The sequence below is a fragment of the Zerene cesonia genome, chromosome 17, assembly GCF_012273895.1.
Source record: "Zerene cesonia ecotype Mississippi chromosome 17, Zerene_cesonia_1.1, whole genome shotgun sequence".
NCBI classification, from domain to species: Eukaryota; Metazoa; Arthropoda; class Insecta; order Lepidoptera; family Pieridae; genus Zerene; species Zerene cesonia.
In genome coordinates, this window is record NC_052118.1 from 5,168,049 (window position 1) to 5,191,352 (window position 23,304).

Here is a 23,304-nt window from a genome sequence, read left to right on the forward strand (position 1 = left end):
AACGTTCTGAATAAAGTGCCACAACAATGGTGTGAAGTCAACCATTTTGGAATGTTCAAAACGAAAACAGCGCTATAAAAATATCTATAAATTTTTGAGCGAAATATTCATTGGATTTTTCGGACAGTTAATACAAGCTATATTTAACTTTGAAATTGTATTTACGGAGAATCGAAGTGAATTTCATATAAATGCAGAGAAAATTTCATCCATTTGCCCATAAGTAGCTTTCCAATTTCAAATTCAAGTTCATTTATCTGCATCAACACAAACGAAAAAAATCTGGTACAATATATGTACTTATAACAATATCTTAAATATTCACATCTTGCACAATAAAATAAAATATAATAGTTTAAAAAAACTATAAAACACGCTTTAACAAAAATCATATTTTGCAAATTGAAAACTAAAATAATTTTATCAAATTAGTGTATTGTCATCGGTCCTCAATAAATCTACAAAGTTTGAACGAAATCTGGCCGTTTAAAGTGGGTCAAAATCGCGCCCAAAGAAGTCAGTTACAAACAAACAAACATACAAACAAACAAACATACAAACAAACAAACATACAGGTGAAGCTAATAAAAAGCGTGTAAAAATGTTATAAAATGCCAAGAGCCAAAACAACTCCCAATCATTTATTACACGAAAATATTATAATATAGTATTCGAGATATATAATTGTATATTTTTAAAATATTCATTTACCTTCTACAAGTTTTTTTTAACAAAAAAACTATTCTTGCCTTTCCTACTTTTACACCTCCATCTGTTTATGATAACAACCTAGAGCCGTTTCGTAGCGGACAATTCTTCGAAAACAAAAAGTATTAAAATTGTGCATAAGGGAATATGTTAGTAAAATTTGATCGATACCTTTAGATTGGATTGTTTTCAGTAAGCCTTGAGACGGCCGCAGCGGTCGCGTCAGCCGTAAACATTGTGCCGCTCCATTGAAATGTTGTCTCTTAGGGCTATGTTTTATTGAAAAACTTTCTACGTTTCGCCTCTGGCTCCCAGGGCTCGTAACCACAACCATCTTTTTCACTATCAATGAAGATTGCTTTTATGTTCCTATCTTAACAATTGTGTTATGAAATGAAGTTGTAATATTATGAAGACCACATTGTAGATTGCATTTTTCTAAGCGCGTTTTTTTAATAATATGTTATTGCGCATTGCTTAACACACGTGTTACTAAGAACTGCTTTTCATAGTACTTAATAAAAATATGAGTATGTTCATAAAATCTCATATTTATTATTTGTGAAAAAAAGAAATACAACGGTTCATAACTACCGGTTATTTTAGAATAAAACTAACTTTTGATTTATTTCTGATGACGCGATTCATTATATTTTCCAAATACCTATTTGTAACTTTTTGTTCTCTGGAATATCCTAAAAAACAGCCTGAAGTTAAACAATGTTAAATAAATCATTTTATATGTGCTTATTAAAACAATTAAATACATGCCCCTCAGTAAATAGCGGGAATAGGCGCAAGGTGGTCTTAGTAAATCGCTCCATTAGGCAGTTAAAAGCTCGTCGCTATCGTCGAAACATAACTCATGCGCCCGTCTCCGCGCGGTCCTATAAATTACGCCTTTGTGCGAACGGGGGCGTGCCCGCTTAAAATATGTACGACATTGTCTTCCCTGCACCTCTCCCCTCTCATATCTTACACTGAAATCCAACGAAGGTCATCTTTTACTAAATTAGTACAAATGTCCATCCGCCTCACGGATTCAAATAAATTCCTGTGAAAATCATTCAAACCAAGTTTTTCAATTGTAAACTGGTACAAAAGCAGAATGTTACAAAAAGTATAAATAAAAGTACATAAAGATAATTAAAAATGTAAACAAAATTATACTTATTTATAGAATAACTAGATATTTTATATATTTAACTAGCTCTTATAATTGTCAAAACCTTACAACAACAAAGCATTGTTATGTATAATGTAGGATCGTTGTCTCGACTTTTTGACGAAACGACAAAAATAAGGAAATATACTATTAATTTATATAAAAAATAGTTAATTTGTAAATTTATATTATCGTAGAAAAAGAAATTATAAACTTGTAATATTTATTAACCACTAGCTTTCCTATAGCGGATATAACTATCTCCAGACACAGAAATCATAAAATCGCGTCTAACAAACTAAAAAAAATAAACAAACAAACATGCAAACACACTTTTTTAAACTTTTTCAAGCTTTTCTAGTCAAGAGCTATCTTTTGGCTTAGTAGCTCGAATAAGTAGATATTTCAGTTGTTCTCATATCATTAGACCCTAACAAGGCTTTAGGAGCCGTAGAAGCAGTAATCGAAGCTCGGTCAAGCGCGAGAGATAATACCTCCGCTACATCCTATACATATATCCACTTCTCGTTACTTTAAGAAAACAAATCCTGGTGAAACGTAATACAACTTTTATTTTCCGAGGAAATTCATAACATCCTTTGGAAACAAATCAAAGTACAATTCAAAACCACAATATATACTATGTATATAAAATAAAAGTCAAAAAGAAGTATGAGACAAGAGACAAATGATTGTTCATAGCCAGAAATTAACCGTTATAAAAACGTGCGGCGGTTAAAAAAAATTGTTCCTGAAAAATGCTGGTAATCATTATAAATACAAATATTACGGAGCTTATTCGAACTACATTGAAAATTGAAGTTACGATGAAACACAAACAATAAAGTCTCGTTTACAGGAAAATGTAAACATGTATTCAATGCCCCGCGCGTGCTACGTGCATGCATGCTACGGGCGTAATCATTCGATTATTATTATTCACGAGTTACGAGCTTAACATTGGCATTCAACGCGATATCAAGTTATTTTTGTACATTTACTTTATATAACGTAGGTACAGTAAAAGTTTAATGATCAATTTTTCGAAACCTAAATGAAGACCAACATTTTGTAACACCTACCTATAATTTTATTCTATTTAAAGGAGCAACGCAATTTGAAACAACAATGGACCTCGGCCTTCAAAATAGATAAGTCGCGGCTCGAGATCAGGCGAGCGTGCAGGAAATAAATTGATTTTTCAATTTATCTGCACATGTGGATAACATCACCACTACTTGAAACGGTGAAGGAAAACATCGTAAGGAAACCGGCATGTCTGAGAATCAAAAATTCGACGACATGTGACATCTGCTAACCTGCACTTGGCCAGCGTGGTGGATTATGGCCTAAACCCTCGGAGGCCTTTGTCCGAGCAGAGGGAACATAAATGGGTTGATGATGGTGATGATATACAATAATAAAATAGTAACCAGAATATTTCTGTACATTAAATAGTTTTAAAAGTTTTAATCTCTTGAGCCGCCGTAATAAAAACCGATCAGTGAAACGGATGTGAAATTCATGTATAGTACATTAAGTATATGAGTACGAGTTATGCTTACACGAATTATTTTCTGAGTAGACAACTGAATATACAATAACTATATAAAGTTAGGACGAACCGAAACAAAAGGGACACACGCCGGTAGTGAAATGTCTTCTGTAATGAATTTAGGCGCACTAATGGAAGCAAACCGCATAGTTGGCGTTGCGGCTGACAGGCCTACACCTCCGACGCCACATCCTGCAAACGGTGACATGCTCTAAGTAAAGCTGTTAGTAGAATGAATTAACAGACGATTCTATCCTCCTCGTTACGTTAACGTGCAATACCTTCTATTCCTTAAGGCCCCCTGAGAATAGACGTCATATTTGCCTTTTCCATATTGCATCCGAATGCAGAAAACACACAACATAGGTGATTGTGGATTTCACAGATCCTAGGTCTGATTTGAGGACTATATTCTCAGTGATTACGTTGGTATTTTTTCCTAATTATTTAACATATCTTTTGGAAAAAAACAATAAGTATCTATTAATTATACATTAGATATGAAAATCAGCACACAGTTATCTAATACATATTATGTCGCAATGCTTTAACAGGCAAATAAAATTTAAAAAAAAATGTTAACAGCAAGATTCACGTGGATATATATACTTAGTAATAAAATTGCTTTAAATTGTCCTAAAATATAATTAAATAATAATTTTCCATTTGAACGGTGTAATGAGGTAGCTACTCCATAAATAACTCTACCTATCGAATGTAGAAAGAGTAACTTACCGAGCCATGCGGGCTCAGTTGTTAAGACCTCGGATTTCCATCGAAGACTTGTTCAAGACCAGGCGAACGTTCAACAATGAAAACATCGTGATTAAATCGGCACAACCAAGAATTAAAAATTGACAAATATTATCACCCCTAACAATCCGCTCTTACATAAATAGATACCGTTAAATATAAGTCCTTTTGTTAATTTTCTACCAACTAATAAAATTCACCCCTGTGTGGTTTTTATAACGTTTTAATTATAGTCAAGATAGCAAAGAACGATAGTAAAAATTATATATCCCATTGTATTAAGTTGTAGTATCAGTTCACGTCCTGTAAAACAAATGAAGGGGCTATTTATACCAATATTAGAATATTTTACAGGGATTTAAAATCGCAAACACGTAATATTCACACAACACGATGTCGCTCGCAGCTACTGTGGTTTCACATAACAGGCCGTAACATTCGCAGGTTTATTACACGTATAATTAGATAATACGCACTTGCACGCACCAGCTGCTGTTTTACCAATTATTATTTTAGTTATTATGAATTACATGACATTAATTACTGAACCCACTCATAAAACGTGAGTAATTAGTTGGGCGCAGGTTTCCTTTTTGGTACCAATTAGTTAACTAGCATCATTTTAACATTAAGATTTATGTTGTTTGATTGTTCTGATAAATTAGTACCTTCTTTGTTATATCGACTGACGCTGTATCAATTTCAGTAACACTCCTTCACAACAGGACTTATTAAGTCATGACATAAGTATAAAACAAATACTACAAATCTTTCCTTTGATGAACTTTTTAAATAATGAAACAATACTAACGTTATTTACAAAAAATCCGATATTAAGAAGCAAAATACATAGGCTCTGTTTAATGCTTGTGAAATTGTAACGTGAAATATTTCAGTCGATGACCACACATACATCTAGATTTCTCCCGCTCGTGCAAACGTGCTGCTTTCCGTCACAGTGGAGCATAACTGAAAGCTAGATAAGATCATAATCGTCTGAAAGTTCCCTATTCAGATCATTTGTGTCTATTCTTACATAGAATAAACACAATCACTACGTTTTATTGCAGCATTGTCTCCTAATACCGATAATTTAATAATGTCTTAATTAACTCTATGACAATAATTCGCAACTTTTACATTGTTCACAAACGTTTTGGCAAAGACGCCGATAGATTCTTAACTCAAGGGTGTGTTTATTAGATTTATGTTTATGACCAAAGCCAGAATAATTTTACGCAAAATCCCACAGAAATATGGGTTTAGAGTTAAAAGGCAATCAAAATGTATTCGTTTGAAATTCATCTAGAACAGATATGAATCAAAATAGGTACCGAAACTTGGAGATTTTAACGATTATACTGTATACTTACTGCTGCAAATCACCGCTAGGCGCTATTCTCTTTGTGTACTATACAAATTCGCAGTAAATACTTTAATTAATACAATGGACAATTTAGTTAAATCTATTATTTAACCTTTTATTTATTTTTAGCCAAGTATATATAGGGAGAAGTTACCTGGCAAAAAAAAATAACATTTTATTGTGCCTTGAATATGTAATACCTACCAATTTGCTGTCCAAATATTTAGTTAGCAGGTAGGCACGCCATTATAACACATACTAAGCTTACTCAATCGTCCATCGCAAAGTATGTGACATCTGGTATTCTGGACCATTTAATAAAAATTTACATTTTACAAGTGTGCCCACAATAATGTTAAGTAAAATGTTTTGATGTCAATCACACATTGTAAAAGATCATTTTTATCATTTTTCATCTATTTGTACATGTTTTATTATTCAAAAAAAACTATTGCATTATTTGTTTAGCTTAGTTACATTAGTTGGTATTGTTCAATTTAACAAAAGCTTAATTTATTAATATTTGAATTTGTATTTATGAACACCCACTTCCCTAAAATGGGAGTTGGAAGTTTGGATGGAGCATTTGGCAGATTTCAAAATTGTAATGCAGAAAATAACTAATACAAAAATTAAGTTCTCTTCTGTAGTCTACATCAGTAAACGGGAACCGTGTTACCGCGAATGTAACGTGAGCGAAGCCGCGGGCAAAATTTAGTATATAAATAAAAATTTAAATTGTTTTGGTTCATCAAATATCAAACATAATGTGGGCCTAATGAAATTAAACACATTTTTAGCTTAACTTATTTATTCTTGGCTAGCATCCACATTTTCAGTTTGCAGACCCTTGATTGAAGCAACTGGAACATAAGTTACCAGAGTGAACAACTTGTGAGCCGAGTCTTCGTCGTCATTACGCCTGCGGGAAAGCCTTACCCGAACTCTGTAGGGTACATTTCTGAAATTTAAGAAATATTCTATTTAGTTATTTACATAAAGCATATTTTATAGTAAGGCAAATCTTTACATATATATCTCGTTAACCATAAAATCTGCTTATTGACATGTTTGTCTATTTTCACGAAAAAACATTAATGTTATAGAGTCAGCACATTAATAATGAAACCATAGAACAAAGTTATTCCTAGTATTAATTCATGCCATTAATTTATTCAAACAATTCACCAATTAGAAAAAAAACAAGCTGAAATGTAACATGAATGATGTTGATCAGAAAAGTCATTTCAAGTTTGTTAATCAATAATACACAAAAACTATAACAGATTTTAAAAAGCTGAATTATCATTTGTTAATGTAGAATTAAAAAAACCAATCTTGTATTTATAAAACCTTATTTATATTTATTGAATATTGTCACATAAATCCAATGTATAGAGTAAAAATTTAAAAAGAAATAACATTCATCATTTTAACAAAACCTAAAGAATTTGATATTGATGATATTGCAATTATAGATATTTTGCAATATTATTACATAAACATAGCTACAGTACACTACCTATGAAAGGCATCATAAAAGTTTAACATATATACTTTATATTGGTGCTAAATACTATCATAAATATTAAATACTTCCCCATGAATTCAATGTTTACGGTCAACAAAAAACTAAATTCAGTTCATGCCTCACCTACCTTGACAATTTTTCAAATTTAAAATGAAATTATATTTTTGGATCACTATTTTCTACTCAAAATGTAGTGGTATTTATAAGGAGCACCTATGGAAGGTACTCTAAAAAAGTAGTTATTTTATTTTTTGGCTAACTGAACTGCGGCTATACTTAAAGGTACAAAACATAACAGAATATGCTTGTTATATGATATAGCAAAATATCCATGTTTTAACCTCAATTACAACTGTCATTGATAATGTAAATCTCCAAATACAAATGTTTATGTCGATGAAAAAAATTACGAATATTTTTATAATAATTTACTTGCAAAAAGCACTCACCTCACGCCTTTAGACCACAGATATTTGTTCAATCTTGTGTCTACACGAACGTCAGGGGTTCCCATTTGTTTTTCAGCAAATTTACGAATCTCCTTGATGGCACGAGGAGCACGTTTCTTGAATCCGACTCCATGAAGCCTTTTATGTAAGTTGACTGTGTATTCACGAGTAACAACTTCATTTATGGCAGATTTGCCTTTCCTCTCTCCTTTTGGTTTGGCCATTGTAAACAATCTGAAATTTTTGTATGGTATATATAAATATAAGTTTTTATCTTTAGCGCACCTTTCTATAAACACATATTAAACAATAACTTTATTTTCAAAAACCATCTATTTATGATTATATTGGATTAAAATATAACACACACACACCTTAGCGATCAAACGCCGATGCAAAAAGAAACGTCAACGTCATATGTCAGATAACAAAATCAAAATTGACAAATGACAACAGCATTTCTTTTCACACTGTCACATTATATGCTCGGCAAAACAAAAACAAACAAACTCTTCAGCTTTATATTATTATTATCATCTCACCGAATCAAGAAAATGTTTTGACCCCCCATAACTTCACTATGATTTAAAATACAGGCATGAATTTATAGTTACCAAGCAAGCGTTCTATAAATATGGTGAATTTCAAATTTCATTCAATTTAAACCCGTAGATTTAGAAGTATAACTAGACAAAGTTTCTTAATTTTGTCGCTCACTGACCGATCATCAAAAGCGAAAGGTACTTCTAGCAGACATGTACTGTCTCTTCGGATGTGCCTAGAAATCTTACCTACAACTTTCGATTTTCCCTATCGATATTATTTGCTTACGATTTGAACGTCCTTTCGAAATTTTAAAAATATATTATATAGAAAATTACTTATCTTCACGTTTATCAATAATTCGTATTCCAACATAGAAAGTAATTGCAATGGATGGATCGGAAATACTGTATGGAAATAATCAACGTTTGTTGTTCCTATACCTACCGATGATTCATGATTATTTCATTCTTGATCGGTCTTTATAAGTGGGTATTTTAGAATTATATTATTTGTTTTCAAGAAGTAAAAGGTACTGCAAAAGAAAAAAACGTGGAATATCTACAAAAAGATATGAGATGAGTAAAAATTACAAGATCCCTGTCTCTACTTACGGGACCTTCTGTCTTATGTTATTACGTAATTAGCGAAACCAACAACATTCTATGAAAACTTTTACCAATATCCATTAAAAATCTTTCAAGTTTTAAATAAATTAATTGACTTGGAAAGCGAACTAACAATTTAATTTAATATTATAATATGTAAAATTTTCTTTACATAGTGCCTTCATGCGATGGCCGGGTTATTTCTATCTCCCGACCTTTATTTTAAGCCACATTCAAAAAATGAATTAAGTGGTTGTATTTTTTATTTAATTCAAATTTATCTGTGAGATATGACAAGGTTATGTTCAAAGACATAAACCAAAAAATTGTTGTTACAATTACCTTATAAGTGAAAGCTTAAAAAATCTGATCTAAATCCGGATCAGGCGAGAGGCTAACAAAAAAGTTATTGATTTTTGTAGAAATAATACAAAGTATCTTACTTTTTTCATGATTTACCAAAGCTCACAAACTTTAAACCGAATGTAAATCCTTCCTACTATATCCTATCCTATCCTACTAATCCTACTATCCTGCTAATATTATAAATGCGAAAGTTTATAAGGATGTGTGTGTGTTTGTTGCTCTTTCACGTAAAAACTACTGAACCGATTGCAATGAAATTTGATACGTAGACAGCTGGACAATTGGAATAACATAATATAGGAACTTTTTATGCCGATATTCCTATGAGATACGGACTTACGCGGGAAATCGGGAGTATTTCTATAATTTTTACATTTAATAAGAAATGGGTCCCATTTTAAAATTAAATCATTATAATTAAAGTAATAGCAGTACTGAGAATAACTATAACACTAAAATATTATTTGTTTGGATTGGATGTTTGGTTGATTTCCGTGCTGTTATTTGAAAGTTATGATATTCCAGTGCGTAGATGGCTATTGTGTAAATTTTTATATGTGGGATGTTATAAGTTTAACATGCTCGTGCGGATAAGTCTGTCTATGATATCATCGCATTGAATTAACGCTTGATTATAAAAAATATACGTAAATATTTCAAAATCACCGTTTTAATATAATTTCTAATTCGCCAATTTGCAAACTGTCGAAAAATTGATTAGATTTAGAATTCGATTATCAGTATTTTCTTGCAATTCAACTAATTTATTTGTCATTAAATTATAATTTGTATCTTAATCTAAATAATTCATTAAATTATTGTAAGACGTATGATAAGATTAGAATTGCACGCGATAGAGAATAAATTAACAGTGTTTACTATTTTGCCCTAACTTTATTTCAGCATATTTGGCCATATACTAAGGTAGCGGAGAATCGATATGATATGTATCAAGATATTTACACGGTAGTTATTTTAATAATTTGTCCCTTATTTTATTTGATCATAGCTCCTCATTAGAATGAAACACTAACATCGGGTGCCCTCTTATTTGGACCAGATTTTTTGCCATAGTCAAAGGCGCAATATTATACTACTTTCGGTCCAAGAGTAGTATATAGCATACAATAATAGTACGGTCTAAGTGCCAGTTTTAGTAATTTAAAGACTCTTTGGTACGTCTTTATCTATTACGCTATGACACATGTGTAAGCAGTAGGCTGTAGTATACTTTGAAGTTTGATCTATCATCTAGTCAAAGTCAAAGCTCACAAGTCAACACGCAAATATTTAACGTACCTGTGTATTAAATATCAATAATTATATATTGCAATTTACACGTTAAAATAATAATTCATATGTCTAGTGCCTGATGGGTTTAACTTGATAATTAATATTATGTATATCGTGAAGTTCTGTGTTTTGTAAAACAAAAAACTATTTTATATACTAGATATAATATTATGGATACAAACAGTAGCGTACGAAACAATTCATGACTAATTTTGAAACTGTAGGACATCACAGTGACTGTATTGTGAAAAAATGAAAGAACTTATAAAGGATGTTGAGAAGGGAAAAATTATGTATGATTCACCCCCTTCACAGCAATCAATGAAAATAAACCTGGGTTCAACATGGAAAACTAAGCTAAAAATTGGAATTATTATGATGCTTGTTGTAATTTATACAATTGTATTTGTAAGACGTATAATTATTCAAGAACAGAAATTAAGAAATGTCAGTGAGCTGATTAAAAAAATGAAACCTATAATTGCTTCACTCTATGAAATGGATCAAAAACTAGCCAAAGAAGTGCATGATGTGGCAAAATCATATAATATAGATACAAAAACAAACCTAAAAAATATATAGGAAAAATTCTGGAATCAATTCTGTGAAAAATTATTTCATATGGATAACATTGAAATGTCGCCTGTATAGTTACTTTTAATGAAACGCATTTACTTATGTAATGATTTTAAAATATTTATGATTTTCTAAGTGTGACATTATATAGAGTATTGACAGTATGTGTCTTAAAGTGTGATAGATCATTTTAAATTATGGTATATTATATTGTATTATCATCATTGTACCATAGAAAATTATAATGAAAACATTGTAATTAACAAATAATTATGTCCAAAGATAATAATAAAACTTCAGAATCAGTTTAAAGATCAAACCCAAAAATAACACATACAAATTGAAGTGGATTTCTGAAAAAATATTTGGGATTGTGATAATGAAGTATTTTATAAAAAATAAATAATTGAAGTGTATTAATAGCAATTTTAATTAGCTGTAAAACAACAAGACTGTGATTGAAAAATATATTTATTTTTTATAAATCATCTTTTATTGAAATATGTGTAATGTCACATAAATTAAATAAGAAGATATTTATTTCTTGAATTCTTCATTTGAACATGTGAGTATAACTTCTTCAACAATTTTGCTTCTTTCTTTAGCTACTCTGAACATTTCTTTATGCCTCTCTGATGTAATATTACCACCTCCAAACTTCTGAACTCCACACAATACGCCTTGGTTCCAACATACTATAAGATTTGCTCCTATACCACCACACATTTCTTCTTCATATGCTGTAGGATCCGTCAAGACAATATTGCTAAAAAAATTAATAAAAACATACTGAACTATGAGCTTCTAAATTACTTGGCTTGAAAATTTGAATTCTTTAATAAATAAGAGTATTTAAAAAATTTCTACCATGTATCATAATATAAAATATGTAAAAAATACCTTTGTGGAGTTTGATATATGGCAAAACTTGTAGCTACTGGTAGTCCAGTGAGTTTAAGAGGTTTTCTAACATTGGGGTCAACTTTGATATCATCTGTTTCTGTATCATAGGTTACGGTGGGCAAAGACACTAAAAAAGAATTATTTTCAACATACAAATAGATTACTTACCACTTATATCTAAAATATTAAAAATATAGTATAGCAAAAAATAGTAATATTAAAATGTATGTTACATATACTTACATGTCTTTAAACTTGCCATTAAAGTTGTCATACAAGCATCAACAACACTGCCATCATTATCTAAGCAAACCATATCACAATAAAGTACCCAAGCTAATTTATCAGAAACTATGCATAAGTCCTTTAGATCTATACACTTTGAATTCATTAATAGGTCACAAACTGTATTGCTAACAACTTGTGCATGATCAGAAGGTGGTCCGGGCTTGAATTTTGATGAGCATAATGGCAATAGCTCTACATTAGTAACAAGGAAACCATTGTCTGGTTCCTCTGCTTTAGGTGTTGCTAATTCCTGAAATAAAGCAGGTATATTAGTTTTTATGAGTTATATGTACTGAATATATCGATATCACGACGATCTTTAACTTACCAAGGTTATTCCACATATCACTGTTGTATTTCCACATTTAACAACTGCAGAAGCTTCTGATGTTTTTATTGCATTTAAATTGAGTTTAATACTTCGCTGTTCATCAAATTTCCTTCCATCCGGACGTACATTTCGTGAAATGTAATCATCAAAATACTTATTTGGATGAATTAACCTGAAAATAAATAATTATTTTATTTTATTCTATGGTCGTAACTGACGACTAAGACCTTTTCAAGTGAAATGTAGCTTACTTGTATATATCAGTCATGTTTATTAATAATTATTCCCTCGTATAACAATTATACCTAATGCTTATAAAAATAAAAATTGTTATTCTTTTTGATTGTGTATTTTTAAGATTGCTTTGAACTCAGCGTCGTCCTTTTCACACATGATATTGACAGTTGACACTTGACAGTCGACAGATGGACGCAATTATTATACTACTCTTTGGATGGACGTATTGTACATTGTACATTTGTAATCATAAACAGAAAGTAGGTAAGGAACTTGAGACAAAACTTCGTAAACTCTCTCTCTGTAAACATGTTAAAACTTTATCCTTATGCCAGAAATTAATTGAAACAGTAGTTATTGTATAACGCTGTACCCATTACAATTAAATAAGAAAGACATTGGCGTTCTATTGAAAAGCAAAAGCAAAAAGTATTTGCAGTCTTAAGTCTAAAGTAATTGTAGGTACTGAGTCGATAGGTACCTAAATACTGCTAACTATAGCGTAGTAGTAATTTTATTAGTCCATTAATCCTAATCTGTTAAGTAGTCTTTTTTAATCTGTGGTACTAACTGGCAATATTAAATAAAGATGTCACCACGTCTCAAAATATCAAAATATGTTATTGAGGTAAAATTTTATATAAAACATTATATATTAGCATTTTCTTTTCACCAATCTCATTAAAAAGTTATAATTACTTGTAAATATATTTTTATCTCAATCTCAGTTATTTTAGAGAGATAAAGTTATTTAAACTATACGTCACCGTCGCGGTGTCTTGTTTTTCAGACTTTACTTGTAAGTTAAAAATTTATGAAATTTTAATGGTTTTCAGAGGTTGTCGAATATAGACACAAATGAAACAACAGGATGCTTATACGGACTTATGTACGACGGTACTTTGCTCGTGATCGGGATAAGTTTAGAATTCTTTGAAAATGAAAAGAAAACGTATAATCAATTGCTTTTAACTCTACCAGCTGAAATAGAGTTGTGTGGTGTTGTTAAATTTAGTGATACATCTAGTGTTGAGTCTAAACCCAAGGAGATACTGCAGGTAATTTGAATTTATAAACCTATAATTCACTGTTATGCTGTATAATTAATAATTATTGCTATGATTCCAGAAGCCATAAATTCTACAAGTAAGTACCCAGGGGTGCCATTTCTAAATGATCCACCATTGATTTTTTAATCATTGCTGTTACTCAAGCTCATACATTTGATACTCTGATGTACACATTCTATTTATTACAATCTTCATGGGTAACCATGTGATAATCCTCCTGCAATAGGGTACTACACTATTTAGTGTTGCCTTGTCCAGTGTTTAAATTTTCAGGAGAGAAGCTTAAAATAACTTGGCCTTATATTATTGTTTTGGTTATGAAGACTTCCAATATTGGAAATCCTAACCTGCTGTTTTAAAAATTTTATCTTCATTGCATATGAGAAATAACATATGTATATATACCAATATACTAATTTCTATTGCATCCATAATGTTGTTTATTGACATTTTATCATTTAGAAAATAAATTGTTGTTTAAAAATTATTTGTTTGTTTGAAATAAATAGGCTCCTTAACTACTGAACTGATTTAAAAAATTCTTTCACCGTTGGCATGCTAAGGGAATAGTGATTCTCGAGTGCTGCATAGGCTATGTTTCATTTTCAAAAATATCAAGGATGCTATCTGAATTTTGAATAATCTAACCAAAGGTGTAAAAAAGTAACCAAAAAACTCCCTTCCTTAAACTATTAATGATAGAACAAAATGATGTATTACAATTTTCCAGGACACGTCACTATCTATAAAAAGTGGTGCAACAGCATTTCTCTATCTTTTACAGTTATGTCACAATAAGTGTCCTTTTATTAAACAAAAAAAAATTAAAATACCACTGCTAGAAAAGGCTCTTTATTCATACCTAGGTATTGATCCTCATCAAAATGAATAAATCAATATTTAAGACTACTTCAATACCTTAAAATCACCTTTTAAATTATTTGGTTCATATATTCCATACAATAGGTATCCAAAGTTTAAATTATAGTAAAAACTCCGCTCGGCTAGCACTGAAGGGTTATTTTTTTAGAAACTCATTGTAAAACATTGTGTATTTTCTTTTATTATATTATTATGCCCTTGCGAAGCTGGGATGGGCTGCTAGTATAATATAAATTTAATCAATGATGACTATTTCAATCAGAGGTTACTTAATTTTTGTGCATTTTATTATTACAGGATGTAGACATTACAGATAATCCATTATTTATCATAATTGGTAAGGATAAAGTGATGAGAGCACATTTTTTAGTGCATGAAAAGTTTGAAGAGACACAATATGAAGTGCTTGAATCAGACGACCTATGGAAACAGTTCCTTCATGTGAGGTTAAATACAATATTACCTCTCACATGTGAAGCAACTATCCCAGGTGTTAAGAATATTTTACAAAATAAAAGAAAGAAGGTATGTAAATCAAAAATAACAAAAAAAAAAAATACAAGGAAACTTGACTAAAATGCATAGCTTTTAATTAGCATGCTGATTGCAATTAATTAAAATTAATTACTATATATGATCTTGATGACTTATAAGAAATATGTAATTGTAGAAACTTATTCTACAATGGGATTGTGAGTTTTTATATTATTTTTTTATGTAACACTACAAATTATTAAATGTCGTTTGTTCATGTTTCATGTTTCAGATTGCTTCAGGTCAGGTATCCTTTCAAATTAATGGCACCTCAGTATATTTGTTTGGAGTTGCTTCGGATGTTGGAGTAACAGGTACTAGTACTGAAGCAAACATAGGAGACCTTGTTGATTCAATGAGTCCAGAACAATCATCAAAGAAGAAAAAATACAACATTAATAATGTGGTTAGTATAAGTGAAATGGAGAACTATTAGAGAACCGGCCTGTTGCCTGCAGCTTAATTTGTGTGAACTATGCAAAATTAAGTGTCAGAATTTATCAAAATCATCTTTTTTGCGATTATTAAAGTACGACTTTAATTCATAAATTCTCTCAGATGGGTTGAGTAATTTTCGAAATAATGTTCTATTTTACGTTTTTAATACAAACTTATGATAGCCATCAATAGCTTCTACCGCCTCCTTGGTACAGTTACTATCACATAAGCGTAGGACCACCCCTTGGTTGGATGTGTATATTATTTGCCCCCATAATGGGGCTAAGGGACATGTTATTTCATATCATAGTAATTAGTTGTTCGCTTCATGTAGTTTACAAATTATTATTTTTTTGTACTATCAACTACCTTCAAAAACTGCAGAAGAATATCAATTCCATTTTTTTTTTGTTTTTGTTACCTGATAACTTTCAACTGGGTGAACCCAATTTTATGATTCTTTTTGTTTTGTGCTTAAATTTTTTTTCCGTCTAGGAGGTTCTGCCAGTCAGCCTAGTTATGAAAGCGACAAAAGATATATTATCAGATAAACTTGTCAAGACTGCTGTTAAAATGATGACTACTCAAAGGAAACGTAAGTAGCAACAAATCTAAAACTTGATCCTATGCAATCAATAAATTTTCTTAATATATATTCAACATTACATATGATTTATTTGAAAAATGGTTATAAAAGATTTTCAATGGAATTTCATTTAAAACAAATAAATAAATTATTTAAATATAATATTTCATTTCCAGCTGCCTTCTGTATAAGTATGCCACTAAGAATTGACACATTGGCTATGATTCACCGTAATACAAAGGTCTCAGAGCTTTACAATGTACTTGTCGAGGCTGCGTGTCGCTCACTTAAGTTATTGGAAAGTGTTCTTATTGAACAGCTGGGTAAAGTATATATTTTAATGTGTATTTATTTAATTATCTTATTCATTTACACTTGATCTCAGTGGTACTGTGGTATTAATACACTTTGTGTACTTTCTATTTTATAAAAATTAATTGTGTGTTTGGTTGCAAAATTTTATCCTTATCTATTGAAAACAAACTATATAAAATCAATTCTAATTAAAGAAGACGGAAAAATATGTATGTTAACATTGTAAAGACGTATAATTATTACCTTATACAGGGCAAGAAGGTATAGGTGATGGTGCTGGTCTGCGACTGCCCGAAACTTATCATTATCTTCCGCCAGAGATTGGACATTTCATTACAAGAGTAATGCCAAAAGGGATACCAGATGAAAGTATGGGTAAGTTATGCCTAAAATATTTTTTTTTTTAAATTAAACAATCCTCGAGCAACTTTGGATGACACGAAAAATGCATAGAACATGAAATTCAATTATATAATTTGATTTTTATGAGCAAAAAACCAGGAATTTTGGGCAAAAGTTACCCCATTTGTACATTTTATTTATGCAGTTACTGCAAAATGATGCATAATTGCATACTATAATTTGTTTGTTGTTAAAATTAAAGAGATTGAAGTGATGTCCATAATTTTATCAATTAATTTGCAAGACAATCTTTTATATGTGTGTATGCTTGTGTTTACATTTCTTTATTTTATTACAGAAAAAGAGAGAAACCTCCTGCACGAGCAGTTAGCTCTGCCACAGGACAGACCGATATTCCGGAGGGGAAATGCATATATCTTCCATAGTTCGAAACTAATAAATCCGCACGAAGCTATACTGCAACAAATCAAGTCTAATGTGAAAGTGGCTTTAGTTCGTGGAAGATATATCTATTACCATTACATGCAGGATAACTTTAATGATGATGGATGGGGTTGTGCCTATCGCTCTATGCAAACTATATTCTCTTGGTTTAAGTGAGTTATGGTTATGTTAATTAGAGAATATGTTTAAGGTTCTGTTAAATGCAATTGTTAATGCTTAATAGTTGCATTTATATTTTAAAACTTTAATGTTTGTGAGGAGGGATGCATGTGTATGTGTATGTTTGTTACTCTTTCACGTAAAAATTACTGAACCGATTGCAATTAAATTTGGTACGTAGATAGCTGGATTATTATCCCGATATTCCTAAGGGTTATAGATTTACGCGGGTGAAATCGCGGGGCGCAGCTAGTCTATGCATAATATAGAAAGGTATCGAATTATAATTAACGTTAACGAAATTGCAGCGGTTGACAACTCATGGTTTTTATGCTGGGATAGCATATGGTACAATATATTATGTATTTTAGCAGATAACTTAATTGAAAATAATTCAAATTTTAATTCCATTTGCAGGTATCAAGGATACAGTTCAATAGATGTACCCAGTCATAAAGAAATCCAACAGTGCCTTGTTAAAATAGGTGATAAACCGTCTACATTTGTAGGGTCTAAGCAATGGATAGGTTCCACAGAAGTTATGTTCTGTCTGGATACATTAATTGGTGTTCAATCTAGGATATTGTTCGCAAACACAGGCGCAGAGTTACAGAGTTACACGCCGGAATTAATGCATCATTTTGTACAACACGGAAGCCCAATAATGATTGGTATGTTTTCGACTATTCAATTATGAAATTAATTTAAATATATTTTTAATAATTGTAGGAATATGTGTGTGTTATAGTCTAAAGAAGATTTTGTATTTTTTTAATCAAATAATTAAATAAATATACTTTTTAAAACATGTACTGCACTTTTGTGTTAATTAACTTACAAAAACAAATCAATAAACCCTTTGATCCTGTTTGTTTTGATCACAATACCTCCTTTCATTAAAAAAAATAATAATAATGTGTGAAAAATCAATTTCAGGTGGTGGTGTTTTAGCTCACACCATTATAGGAGTTGAATACAATGAAGAGAAAAACGAAACCCGTTATTTGATCCTCGATCCGCATTATACGGGAGCTGATGATATCCAAACAGTTATTGGAAAGGGTTGGTGTGGTTGGAAGGGCGCAGATTTTTGGAATAAAACTGCCCATTACAACCTCTGTCTTCCTCAAACTAAACAAACTGTGTGAAACAAACATATCGCTTATCTATCTTAACACTCGTTACGAAATATGATGTAAAGGAAAGGGAAGAGGCGTAGTAGATGTTATGGAAAAACAAATGTTATTAGTGACAGAGATAGTTTTTTGTACGAACAGGAGCAACAATTTGTTAAGGCAAATCTGGCTTTTTATAAGAATAGTTCGCTAAAATGTATCTTGCTTATTAATATACAATAATATGCAAAAGTTTTGTGATTGCATTTATGACACAACAATTAATCACATGAATGGCGATTTTCGATCTGTGTATGGAAAGGAAAACATGAACAAAATCAAAAATATTTAATACTATATATTAAAATAAATTCATTGCAAATTGATCCGTAGAATAATTTCAAAATCGTATATTAGACGTAAATTACAGGAATAATAAACATAATTCCTTAGCAACGATACTTTGATAAGGCATGTTATTACGAATGCAATAATTGTGATATAAAGATAGTGTAAGCTTAAAGTATTAAAGCTCAATAATTGTTGAACCTAGTTGATATCCGTTCTTAAAAAATATAAGTTCGACCAATTGCGTTGCTAATATGACATTAAATAAAATGTTGGTCTTATGTCCCTCATTTATTATAAATAGCGGTCATTAGTGCATATTATTATGTATCTCATTCCATAATACTCGGGTACAATCAGATAGATAATACCCGGTCTTTTGGATGGCTTATTATATTTTCCATAGGTATTCTGGCCATATAGTTAACAGCTAGCTTTACGTTCAAATCACAAATGATTATGTGCGTGTTTTAAGACTGCGAGTTGTGTACGAACACAAAACAATTATTGTAAAATTATTTTAATCAAAGCAGGTGCTATTATGAGCATTATAAGAAAATCCAGTCTTTCTCAAATTGGAAGAATCGTGTTACACGATGATTGTATTCTTCCAACTTCGTTGTAACATGATCTCATATTTTAAATCGAACGTTTATAGCAGAATTCATAATGTAATAATATGTAATTCGTAAAATGGTCTGGTTATATATCAATGCTTTATAGATTTTTTACACCAACAAAAATCCATCCATACATTTATGTTTAGGTCTATATATTATGTATTTGTAAAACTTAATATAAAATAATTTTGTATCGTAATAACACGTGTTACATGTTTTTTTTTTTGTCTGTTAATGCAGCATTGAAATAATTATTAATTAGCTGAAATGTTTTATTACGATGACTCACTATCTCAAGGTTATAAGTTTAATGGAATTGTTATATTTTGTATCAAATAAATTATTATTTGAATGAAGTGGTTTTATTCACGTCACTTCAAGTTTGGAATCAACGCAAGTAAACGAAAATTTCAATGTAAAATGTCAATCCAAGAGGCCTTAGCCCTAGGCTTCCCTGCAGTGGGAACAATAATGAGTTGAAAATTATCACATCCAAGTGGTAAGGCGTCACCACGAAAGACCGAATACGCATTGAATATGCTTACGTGATAATATTTAACAGGCGATAGACATACAAGCAAAGCGTTTAAGATTCCCCGTAAATTATATAATCAATACAAATTTAATAAAAGACATTTTAAATGTAACAGATTTATTTACAAATCAATGTTTCTTAAATAATACGCTAAACTTAACAATAAAGCATATCAATTTATATACAACATCACAGAAATCAGGTTACAGCTAAGAAATTATGGACAGGACAAAAATGAAACAAATATACAGATATATCTATTATTTATGCAAATTTATTGCTATATCTATAGGATTCAGTAGTTGCAACACAAATTTCCTATTTATTCTATTTCTCTTATAATATTTTTAGGGATAAGCATACAAGTTTTTTTTTTGTCTTTAGATTTATTAAATTAGTAGTTAAAACCCAATTGTAAATATGTATTATATAGGTTATATATAAATACCACCGTTACCCTGAAAAACCTTTTAGACAACAATAAGATGGTTTGTCATTGAAGTAAAAGAAAATTGATTTTTTTATTTGTCCCTGGGTAAATAAATCATTCACTGTTTTACATGGAATGTCTTCTCTCATGTAAAAGAGAATTAAACTTTAAAGCAGCAATGTATTCCCAGTATTCAAAGAGGAATTTCAAAGCCGAACCGATTATAAATTAGTACATTGAATATTTAACATATAAATAAGCCACGAGCTCTCCATATAACCTTACATATAGTTTTAAACCGTTATTTTAATAATCTTAAATAAGTTTTCTGATCAAATAATCGATGAAATATTAATACAAGAAGAAAAGGCTATCCCTTGCATAGAAGTATTTATATTTCTTCAAACAAAACTCATTTATTGGGTGTTCATTTTTTGTCCTATTATTCGAGGCGCATTGAGTAAATCCATAGAACATCGCAAGCATCTAGCTTATGTGTCAAAAATTAATATATTTTGGTGTCAAAACTTATCACATGATTTCTGGTATCATTTTACTAATGTGGCTATCATTGAAACCTATAAATATTCATTATTGTTGCTGTAATCACTCTACTTTAAAACAATAGATTACAACTTTTTATAGATGGTATCATTAAAGTATCTCCAAATCACAGTGTCGAATTTGAGGAAACTTTTTCTGAAACAAAAATATATACATATATTAGACATTATTTCAGCATCAAATCGTGAAATAAAATCAATCCTATTTCTCATATAACAAAACTGGTAGTGTTTACCATTTTAATTCTATATATTACAAGCGGTCCGCCCCGGCTTTACTCATATCAAAAGATTTTATTTAAATCGGTCCAGGTTACTCCCTGAGGTTAACGCATTAAAACAATCTCTTAAGTATGATATTACTATTATAATAATTATTGTATTTTGTTGATATAAAACATCATCATTATTATCATCACATATTAATTCAAAATCAGACCTCTTACGAGGGTTCTTGAGAGCTCAACGCCACCGGGCTAGGTTCGATGGGTAGATATAAACAGTATTATATTGAATTTTTAAATATACTTGTATAACTTAAATGAACTAGTCTTCTTCTAAAATAGTTAACTACTCACCCTCAATTTTAATTCTATCCTATCTATTTCACCTCCCAACATATCAACAATGTTCTCGCCATGTTTCAAAAGGAACGCTTCCACGTCGTCGATCGTTTGGATCTTTTTCATATCCTTAAATGGAAATGAAAAACATTTAAAAGCTTTCACTTTGTTAGTATAATGTCTAGTTTAATATGTTTATATGATATTGTATATAGCTATAACTGATTGTTACAATTGTCGTAAGATATGGATTACTCACTTCCAACAAGGCATTAAGATCGTGTTTTTCTAAATATGATCTTGTTAGAGCACGCCCATCGAAATCAACTTCAGCCTGAAAACAAAAATGAAATAGTTTCCTAAATTTATTAAAAATAACACGACTTTACTATTTTACTTTCTGTATTATGGAAAAAAAATTTGTATTTTTCGAGTTTAAACTGGTGTTTAAACTCGAAAATTACGACCAGGCATAAAAATTAAAACCGTAAAATATCTCCGATGCTTTGTGAAACAAGGGTGTACAAATAGACTAATCGATAGATCGATAGATAGATAGAAAAAAAAAGAAAAAAGGTGTATGTATAAAAATAAGAACTATACAATAAAAATAAATATACAATCTTTCTAATATATAGTATAGCTATAAACTAATATGTATATTCTTATTTAGTACTTGTTACTATTACATACTAGCGGTCCACTTCGGGTTCGCCCGTGTTTCTATTATATAGCTATTTTAACTAATAAACTCTTTAGTTTTATATTCTTATATGTATAGATAAAACCTATCATACTGTCTGACAGAAATCCAAAAAAATGTCATTATTATATGAACGTATAGGGTGTATAAAAATATAAATTTACCTTGTATCTAATGAGGTTGCTGCCAATATCGATTCCCTTCACGTCATGTATGGCTCGAATCATGAAGTCGCGCTCCAACACACTGTTGATTTCATCCAGTTGCTCTTGACGAATAGACCTGTATTAAATATGCTTTTCATATTTAGGGTGCTCTTTTATAATCTATGTGTTTCTGTCTTTTTTAATTGTAAACAAAAGTTATTTGTTTTTGATAACCATCAAAAATCACAAAAACTATACAAAGTGAACAAAACAACCCATTAAACCGACAAACACAATGAAACAGCTTTACCATGTTCCAGGTAAAACATATAAATTGGTCACGATTTCTAATAATGTTTTGAATAATGTGCGCTTCTTAAAATAAAACCAAAAACAAATAGCTCTTTGTCCACGTTGACAAACACACAAAGATAGCCTGTATCAATCTCCCTTCTTTCTATCACCAGTCACAAAAATACAAGATAAATCGCTCCATTACGACATTGAAGAAAGCCAACAAACACACTTTATAACATAAGAGTAAGAAAGTTACTCAAAAATAATTTGGTTTCTTCAATTTTCAAGATGAGTTAAATCTTTAAGTTAACAATTACGAGAATATAAAAAACAGGATGTATTATTTCTTAGTAACGCGTCCGCGTATCCTTCATACACGTACACGTAGATACACGTACATACGAACCAACCCCACCTGCCAACCAGCGTGCCCACGTTGCTGAGTATGCGTCCGTCTATCCTACACACACGTACACGTAAAAACACGTACATTCGTACACTCTTACAAACCCCACCTGCCA

General features: G+C 30.6%; 4 protein-coding genes across 4 annotated transcripts; 1 reads left to right on the forward strand and 3 right to left on the reverse strand.

The window, feature by feature from the left end:
* Positions 1 to 6,340: 6,340 nt before the first annotated feature.
* Positions 6,341 to 7,986, reverse strand: LOC119833457 (60S ribosomal protein L31). Its single transcript, XM_038357463.1, has 3 exons — positions 7,902 to 7,986; positions 7,528 to 7,761; positions 6,341 to 6,508 (listed from the first exon to the last, which is right to left on the reverse strand). The coding sequence occupies exons 2-3, from the start codon at positions 7,749 to 7,751 to the stop codon at positions 6,358 to 6,360; spliced, it is 375 nt and encodes a 124-aa protein (XP_038213391.1). The 5' UTR covers positions 7,752 to 7,761; positions 7,902 to 7,986; the 3' UTR covers positions 6,341 to 6,357.
* Positions 7,987 to 11,366: 3,380 nt separating this feature from the next.
* Positions 11,367 to 12,847, reverse strand: LOC119833586 (exosome complex component RRP43-like). Its single transcript, XM_038357656.1, has 5 exons — positions 12,687 to 12,847; positions 12,433 to 12,607; positions 12,060 to 12,354; positions 11,814 to 11,943; positions 11,367 to 11,679 (listed from the first exon to the last, which is right to left on the reverse strand). Exons 1-5 carry the CDS (start codon positions 12,701 to 12,703, stop codon positions 11,451 to 11,453), a joined length of 846 nt encoding a protein of 281 aa, XP_038213584.1. The 5' UTR covers positions 12,704 to 12,847; the 3' UTR covers positions 11,367 to 11,450.
* A 387-nt stretch (positions 12,848 to 13,234) lies between these two features.
* LOC119833423 (probable Ufm1-specific protease 2) lies at positions 13,235 to 19,898 on the forward strand. Its single transcript, XM_038357419.1, has 10 exons — positions 13,235 to 13,300; positions 13,509 to 13,730; positions 14,922 to 15,149; positions 15,391 to 15,564; positions 16,092 to 16,191; positions 16,359 to 16,505; positions 16,750 to 16,872; positions 17,198 to 17,456; positions 17,881 to 18,134; positions 18,400 to 19,898. The coding sequence occupies exons 1-10, from the start codon at positions 13,262 to 13,264 to the stop codon at positions 18,609 to 18,611; spliced, it is 1,758 nt and encodes a 585-aa protein (XP_038213347.1). The 5' UTR covers positions 13,235 to 13,261; the 3' UTR covers positions 18,612 to 19,898.
* Positions 19,899 to 20,187: 289 nt separating this feature from the next.
* Positions 20,188 to 23,275, reverse strand: LOC119833366 (zinc transporter 9-like). Its single transcript, XM_038357351.1, has 5 exons — positions 23,199 to 23,275; positions 22,505 to 22,622; positions 21,897 to 21,971; positions 21,653 to 21,766; positions 20,188 to 21,210 (listed from the first exon to the last, which is right to left on the reverse strand). Exons 1-5 carry the CDS (start codon positions 23,273 to 23,275, stop codon positions 21,166 to 21,168), a joined length of 429 nt encoding a protein of 142 aa, XP_038213279.1. The 3' UTR covers positions 20,188 to 21,165.
* Positions 23,276 to 23,304: the final 29 nt, after the last annotated feature.

Coding starts and splice junctions, on each gene's coding strand:
- LOC119833457 (XM_038357463.1), bottom strand. CDS start 7,751: ATGGCCAAACCAAAAGGAGAGAGGAAAGGCAAATCTGCCATAAATGAA. Junction 6,509..7,527: donor CTGTGGTCTAAAGGCGTGAG/GTGAGTGCTTTT, acceptor CTTAAATTTCAG/AAATGTACCCTACAGAGTTC.
- LOC119833586 (XM_038357656.1), bottom strand. Junction 12,355..12,432: donor TGATATGTGGAATAACCTTG/GTAAGTTAAAGA, acceptor GCTTTATTTCAG/GAATTAGCAACACCTAAAGC. Junction 11,944..12,059: donor AATGGCAAGTTTAAAGACAT/GTAAGTATATGT, acceptor ATTCTTTTTTAG/TGTCTTTGCCCACCGTAACC.
- LOC119833423 (XM_038357419.1), top strand. CDS start 13,262: ATGTCACCACGTCTCAAAATATCAAAATATGTTATTGAG. Junction 17,457..17,880: donor ACTATATTCTCTTGGTTTAA/GTGAGTTATGGT, acceptor TTCCATTTGCAG/GTATCAAGGATACAGTTCAA. Junction 18,135..18,399: donor CGGAAGCCCAATAATGATTG/GTATGTTTTCGA, acceptor AATCAATTTCAG/GTGGTGGTGTTTTAGCTCAC.
- LOC119833366 (XM_038357351.1), bottom strand. CDS start 23,275: ATGTACGTGTTTTTACGTGTACGTGTGTGTAGGATAGACGGACGCATA. Junction 21,767..21,896: donor ATCTTAATGCCTTGTTGGAA/GTGAGTAATCCA, acceptor TTTCCATTTAAG/GATATGAAAAAGATCCAAAC. Junction 21,211..21,652: donor GGATAGAATTAAAATTGAGG/GTGAGTAGTTAA, acceptor TTTTTGTTTCAG/AAAAAGTTTCCTCAAATTCG.